Source organism: Mus pahari, chromosome 14 (genome assembly GCF_900095145.1).
Source record: "Mus pahari chromosome 14, PAHARI_EIJ_v1.1, whole genome shotgun sequence".
Classification (NCBI taxonomy): domain Eukaryota; kingdom Metazoa; phylum Chordata; class Mammalia; order Rodentia; family Muridae; genus Mus; species Mus pahari.
In genome coordinates, this window is record NC_034603.1 from 32,404,880 (window position 1) to 32,412,676 (window position 7,797).

The 7,797-nt window shown below is 46.5% G+C and overlaps 1 protein-coding gene across 1 annotated transcript in view; it reads left to right on the forward strand.

Annotated features, from left to right (window-relative positions):
- Positions 1 to 374: 374 nt before the first annotated feature.
- Hs3st3a1 (heparan sulfate-glucosamine 3-sulfotransferase 3A1) overlaps positions 375 to 7,797 on the forward strand; it is an 85,180-nt gene continuing 77,757 nt past the window's right edge. The window contains exon 1 of the mRNA XM_021212785.2: positions 375 to 1,820. Coding sequence (XP_021068444.1) covers positions 1,261 to 1,820 — 560 coding nt within the window. The 5' untranslated portion in view covers positions 375 to 1,260. The remainder of the gene's footprint in view (positions 1,821 to 7,797) is intronic.

Sequence of the window (7,797 nt, forward strand, 5' to 3'; positions counted from 1 at the left end):
CTGGGATGAGAGGGGATGGGCAAGGGGTGGGCTAGAGAAGGGTAGAAATGCAGAAGTTGGGACTAGAGCGAAGCAGGGAGTGGGGATCTGGGGGTGTAAAAGCTGCAAAGGACTAAGTTGAGCTGGAGAGGTCTGAGAACCCCCAATCAGGCAAAGGGTGGACTGGCTGGGCGTTAGACTCAGGCAATCATACAGACGCTGTCAATCTGACAGCGCCCAGAGACCTAGGGGTGGAGGAGGAGGAGGGAGGAAAGGAGAGAGGGAGTGCGAGGAAGGGGCGTCGTCTCTGTTGTCCTTGCCCTCTCCAGTGTATTGGGCGGTGCCTCGTCACCTATTTTTTTCCGGTTCCACCCCTTCTGCCTCTCTAGCCCGGCCCCTGCGCCTCTGCTCTGCACCCCAGAGCGGATCCTCGCGTTGGTCTGGCCTGGGCCGTTGACGTCACCACCAAGTTTGCTGTCCTTCGCGTCCCACGTGTGGCGATAGCGGCCGAGCAGGCTGCGGGGAGAGCCTAGGAGCACAGTGACAGCGGTGGCTGACAGGTCCCGCGCAGCAGAGTCCCTCCAGGCTGTTCCCAGCTGGGGCCCCAGAGGAGTGGGTAGACTTCCGGAGCGCTCAAGAGGCCAGAAGGCTCGAGTCCCATTCGGACAGAGGGACTAGGGGGACCTTGCTTGCTCGGTTGCTGAGACCAGCTAAGCCAGGACTCAAGGCATGCTCCTGGGCGGGCCAGGAGAGCAAAACAGCTAGCGGCTGGAAAAAGGGTCACTCGTCCTAACTGGAGCGCACACAGTTTTTCGGCCCCAGAGCCCTGCGTCCTCCCCACGGGGGACTGAGCCAAGGATGCGCTATCGCTGAGCCAAGTTCTGCACTGCTCAGGACCCTGCTGAGCCGAGCACCTTCGCCACTGCCGCCGCAGAGACTCCCTTGCCCGGCGACTCTCGGGGACCCAGGGCGCCGAGCTCTGCGCAGCTAGGCTCAGGACTCGGGCTCCTTTCAGACCCGAGACCATGGTTTCTTAAGCACGGCCCCGCACCCCTTTCCTCCCCATCGTCCGGAGCCCGGGACCTAGAGAAGGGCTCCAAGTGTTTGGTCCCTAGCTCCAGCTCCTGCCGCCGCCCCGCGGGGCAGCTCTCAGGCACGCAGGGGCGCTCAGGCGATGCGGACGCGGGGCAGCACGCTGGCTGGCAGCGGGGATGGCGGAGCTTCCAGCACAGTCGTGGCCTAGCATGGCCCGCTCGCCGTCCGAGGTCGCCTCTGGCTAGGATGGCCCCTTCGGGTCCCACCGGCGCCCAGCCCAGCCCGGCGGAGCCACTGTCGCGCAGCATCTTCAGGAAGTTCTTGCTGATGCTCTGCTCGCTACTCACTTCCCTCTACGTCTTCTACTGCCTGGCGGAGCGCTGCCCGCCCGGCTCAGGCCCCGTCGCGGGGGTCCCGGGGCGCGGCGTCCCTGCAGGACCCAGGGAACTGGCGATGTGGCCCGCGGGAGCGCCAAGGAAGCGCCTCCTGCAGCTGCGGCAACGGAGGAGGCGCGGGCGGTCGGGGCCGGGAGACAGCAGCGACCAGGACGAGCAGAGCCCTGGGCTGGCCGCCGCTCCAGGAGGCTCCGGGGCGGGAAGCAGCGTGGCCGAGGCCCAGCCGGGGACCCTGGCCTTACTCCTGGACGAGGGCAGCAAGCAGCTGCCGCAGGCCATCATCATCGGCGTGAAGAAGGGCGGCACGCGGGCGCTGCTGGAGTTCCTGCGCGTGCACCCCGACGTGCGCGCCGTGGGTGCTGAGCCCCACTTTTTCGACCGCAGCTACCACAAGGGCCTCGCCTGGTACCGGTGAGCGCGGGGACCCCCCTGGGTACTTCTGAGCGCTGGTTGTGCAGAAGGGGAGACTAGGAAGGGATGGCAAAGGGGAAGCAGTAGCTGTCCCCATCTTGGGCTCCCGTTCTTTCCTTCTCCCTTGGGGAGGGGCAGATGAAGAGAGGAATGGAGATTTTGATTTTAATCCTCAAGGTTCCCCAGTCCCCCAAACATCCTACTCCTTGAAATCGCCCTAATAATTAGATAAAGGAAAAGAAAAGGAAAGATGAGAGAGAGAGTTTCCTTTTAAGTTAGAAACTGTTCCTCATTACTGGGGTATCTTACCAGAAGAAGTCTGTGTCTGTTTCTTTATCTTTGGGGTAATTCCTTGTGGTTAACACGGTCTTTGCTCCGGTATTTATTTGCCTTGACCCTTTGCCAGATAGTTGTCCAAGGTGGTAGGTCATATAGAGACTTAGTAAAAGTGTCAAGAGTCCATGAAGTTTGGCTAATCTATGTCTCATCAAGTGCCAGCAACTACTAACTGGGTTTTAAAGAACACTTTGTTTGTAATACTATCAGCCTGATGGAAATTTTTCTAAAGATCTCTTAACCATTATCTTTACAAATAAGATAGTTACTTTTAAAAGGGGGAAATAGAATCATGGGGAAATGCATTGGATACAATTTAGGAATTAAATGTCATTTATAGGGTAAGCTTATTTGCCAGTGTCAAATTCAGATCACCTATAATATCAGAGTTAGCCAAACTCTAATAACTTCTAGCGTGGCCTGGATTTGGTTTGTGGTAAAAAAAAAAAATACTGATTTATTTTCCCCTCTCCTCCAAGTTCAAGGACAAAATTCATATGGTTAGAATTTTCCCATTTTTATAAAGTTCAGCCTGTTCATAAAATATTTATTCTCATTATAACTGAAACAATATTAGAAAAGTTATGACACAGTTGAGGTACACATGGAAGGAGCCATTCATAAAATACAGACAGACATAATGTGACGAGTTTATTCACTTGTAGAGTCAAGAACATGTTCAGATTGATTTCAGGAGCTGAATTTATAGTTTAGTCCTAAAAAAAAAATAATAATCAGATTCAAGCATTAAACACTTCTAAAAACAGTAACTTCCCAGTCATTGGAAAGAAAAACAATCAGCTTTCCCCTGATATAGCATATATATCATTTAAAATCATCAGCCACTTAAATATACTCCCTCCCCCCATGCTTCTGTCATTTATACCCTATCCTCTGGGAAGCTCTCAGGCAGTGACCTGTTGAGCCTGGACAACAGGTCCTTCTGAACACAAAGGCTGTTCTGTGCTGTTCCCCAAGGACACAAGGATGAAGTGATTAAAGACCCCTAAAACTCTTATCTAAAGCTGCTCACATTGAATGTGGCCTCATACAGTGCAGGGAGAAACCCATTTCAAGCCATCAGTCTGAGACACCCAGGCTCTGAGGTACAATTAAATATAGTGAAACATTTAGTACTAATCCCTTTCATTTTTGCTTTGCCCTACTAAACTTTATTCCCACAAGGTGGGATTGCTTCTTCTTACTCCAGTAACGCCTGTTTGAGGGCACGGTATATCTACAGGCCTGGATCTGATTTTCTGTGGAACTTTCTGAAATCATGTAAAAGCAAGAAGGTTTCGAGGTAACTCGAAACACAACTACTTAAAAAAAAAAAAAGCATGGAATAAAAGAAAAAAAGAAAAAGAAAAAGTCATAAACTTTAAGGCCACCCTGTCCTTTACTATGAAGGAAATCTCCTTGGATTGTTTATCCAGTAGAGGAGTTCTATAAAGCAATTTATGGTGGTTACAAAAATAACTGCACAGTAGGCTTCATGGTTTGGTGAATTTAATTTTCCAAGTGTTGCAACAATGTCTTTGTTTTAACATTCACAGTGAGTGGGTTTTTTTTTTATTGAATGCATAAATTTAAGCTCACTGAATTATATGAAAAACTCTTATTTAAGAGGACCCAACCTGTGGAGCTTGGATTATGGGATTATTTAATGAAAATTTCCTCACGGTTTCTTTTCATCTTGACTCTGAACTTGGAATTTGATGTTTGTGAGAAAGACTGAAGATTGAAGTCTTTATATGAGAAAACCCCACACAGGTTGCCTTGAAGCTACTGTTCATTTTGGCTACGTATATTTACCTAATATTCAGAAGAAGGGCCTGGTTAGACTGTTGTAAGTTGTCCCAAATTTGCAATATAGAATTTTTACACACACTTAAGACCACACACACACACACACACACACACGCGGCAGGGGTAGGATAAAACAAACAAACAAACAAACAAAACCAAAACCGAACTTTTTATTTGCACCCTGAAGAAAGTTAGAGAAGAGAAAAATATACTTTTGATGTTTAGTGATACAGGGAGTCAAAACATGTCTAGTCTTGGCTTCTTCCTCTCTCTTTCTTTCTTTCTGTCTTTCTTTCTTTCTTTCTTTCTTTCTTTCTTTCTTTCTTTCTTTCTTTCTTTCTTTCTTTCTGTCTGTCTGTCTGTCTGTCTGTCTGTCTGTCTGTCTGTCTGTCTGTCAGTCTGTCTTTCTTTCTCAGTCAGTATTTGTCCTAACAGTTTGCGGTGGCAGTGCCCCCTACTGTCCTCACAAAAGGAGAAAGCTTTTGCTTTAAGGAAGTTTGAGAAATCTCTGGGAGAGGGAGTTTGAGAGTTAGAAATTTCTGTTGCTGAGGGGTTTCTCTGTATTTCCATCATCAAGATGAAAATAGAAATATAAGCTGTGTTTCCAGAGTAGAGTATCAATCCATCTTTGAAAAAAATTATAGTAAAACGAAAACGAATTTGTTATTCAAAATCTCTAGACAGGATATTATTCTTATTGATTTAAAGTGTTTTAATGCTCCTACCAAACCTAAAATGTTTCTGTGTGGGGACTTATATATACTAACTCAGCACACTCCAGTAGAAGTATTTGGGTATGAAACTCCACTTTGTTGGGCTTGAAAATCATCCCCCATGACTTAATGGAGCAGAGAGTATTAGTACAACAAATGTCTATGGCTTGTGTGTCATGGGATAGCACTCATTCCAAGTGAACAAGATCCACTTCTAGTGCATGAGTGGTATGATTATAAAGGGGAGTGTAAATCATTTTCCTTTCTTCAAAATGTAAACATCTTTACTGGAAATCAAGACTGGATCCCTCTACTGTAGTTCCAGGGCAGGTGAGCTTTGAACTGAATGAGAAGGGCCCTCTCTCCATTTGTCTACTACATCAGTACCAACTAAAAGGTATTCCATTTTCCTTACAGAGACAAAGGATACTTATTTGTAAAGTATTTAAATAAGCTACACATGCACATGTATATGTTCACATATATACACTCCTTTTGGTATCTTTGGGGCCATTGGTCCCATCCCCCTGCATGCATTACGCTTTGCAGATGCCCCAGTCTCTCCTATAAAATAGTACAATATCCGCACATAACTTAAAGCATCCTCCTCTGCACATTAAATCATGTGGACATTATTTATGATGTGTGATACAATGTAAATGTTATGTAAAGAGCTCCTACAGTATTGTCAAAGGAATAATAGCAGAAAAAGTCAGGACATGTTCAGCACAGATGCAATTTTTTTTTTCTGTAGGTTTCATGCAGTTGGCTGAGCCTCTGGGTGTACAACCTATAGATACAGAGGGCTGGCTGTGCATCTGTCTGTCTTCTCTCTATTTATACATCCACACATGCACACAAGCACACATGCGCATAAGTGGCTCCTTGAATACTCTGTCTTTATTTGGACCATATTAGGAAGCATTTACTATGTCATCTTTAGTACTACCATGTCCCACATCTTAATTCCCATCATTAGCAAGACTGGACCATTTCAGCCAAGAATATCACATTATCACATACAGAAATGACGAAAGAACTTAGTGTGAGGACTTGCAGCTCCCAAATTCATCAAAATTTGAAAAATTTTGACCTTACATCATCATAGATCATAGCCTTATTTTTCAAGGCCACTGGAGCCATGACTTGAACAAAGGCACTTCTGGTTTCTGGGAGAGCTCTGCATTTCGTGGCAGCTGGGAACAGCTGCACAGCACCTCCCAGAACCATTCCCACCCTCTGGGCCACCATCCCTTTCTTTTACAAAGAGTTTGAAACTTAAGCCAAAGGAGGTGCAGATTCTGGCCACCCATGCAAGGTCCTATGGAGTGAAGTCCAGAGACTATGTCCTTGAGTAAGCAAAGAACCAGGGCCAAGAGGACTCTGAGCTAGGGGAGTCCATGTGTGTAGAGAAAAAGGGAGACATTTCCTCCATGAATATAATTCCCAGGAGCTCTGAGTGACTAGACACTTCCCACCTGCTCTCATTGTCTGGAATTCTGGGCTTTCCCCCATAGATATCATTGGCGACTTAATCAGCTGTATGTGTGTGTGTGTGTGTGTGTGTGTGTGTGTGTGTGTGTGTGTTATACATGTATATGTGTGTGGAAGTAGAAATACAATAGAAGGGGGAGGGATGGCATTTGTATGAAGAACTTCGTTAAATGGTTGGGGAATATCTAAGAAATGCTGGGTATAGAAGAATTGCAATACCTCTTGTAAAACCTCAGGTCCGCACTTCCTTGTGTGTACATTCCCTTATGATCTGAGGGTTAGGGCATGCAGATACACTTTGTATGTGAATGTGAAGACAATCTCTGGGTGGAAAAATCCCCCCACAGCGTTATGATCTCCTGCTCCCCGTCCCCCCTTTAACAGAAAACATGCTGGCCCAAATATTTGTCTCATATAAATAAACTGGTTGATTGGCCAGGGAAGAATAAGGGCCAAGCCTGTATTTTAGAGGGGTCATGGGAATAAAGTCAGGCTGTGCAATTAATGACAACAGGGGCTAACCTTACATAGACCAGATGTTCACATCATGAAGCGTGTTGGTCACAAAGCAAACAAGCGTCCTTGATATAAACAACCATAAGAAGTGGTCGTCTCTCTATGGGAGACATTTGAACAACTATAAACTGTACCCACCATCAGTTCCATGTCTGGGTCCAGGCAGGGACCCTGTATACTTAGCTCTTTTCCTGGGGGAGAGGGAAAGAGCTTTTACCCCCCCCCCCACCACCTAGTAGAGATGTGGCATATAAAGAGAACTTGTTTTGCCAGGCACAGTGACTCACCTTGTAACCCAGAACTATGGAGGTTGAATAAGGAAGATCTCAAGTTTGAAGCTAGTTTGGTTCCTTACTGAGGAGCTACATAAAAAACAACACCTCCCCAAATACATCACACATACACACAGACACACACACACACACACGAACAAAGCAATCTAGTGTAGTTTCTTGGTCTCTATTTCCCAACAATATGAAACCCTGGGCATCTGGGAATTTTGTTATTCTCAAGCCATGAGTTAAAAATGTGCAAGTTTCTTACCAGACATGTGCCTTTTATATACAGGCACAAGAAACTTCTCAGAAGTGACACTTCTGCCCTCTAGCCCTCACCTTGATCAGGGGCTTAACACTTGAGAGCGTGTGTTGACTTGATTTCTGTGGGATATACGGATACAACTAATAAGCAAACATATGTGAACCCTGTGCTTGGTTCTCTCCTAATTCCTGCTTCCAACGACAGAAAAAACCCTTGAGATTTCTCAGGCACCTGAACACGCTCGATTGTCCATGGGACTCTGGAGTTCCGCACTGCAGAGTACAGTTTTAGCCAGTCTCAGGAGTTGTCAGACGATGGCAGATGTCTGGCAGGAAGGGGGGAGTGTTTATTAATAATGCAGTTAAGTACTTGCCATTAGGAATGCAAGAGAGAGTCTTTGAAAGGATATAAACAAAATTCCTTCTCGCCTGAGCGTCGCCTACTTTGAATGTGTTGTGTAGCGCCACCTAGTGGTAAAACAGTCAGTAAAATTCCCTGCCGGAACTTCTAGACTCATGAAGTACTTGTGTTTGTAGAAAAGGAAGAAAGGGGGGGGAGGGGAGGGGAGG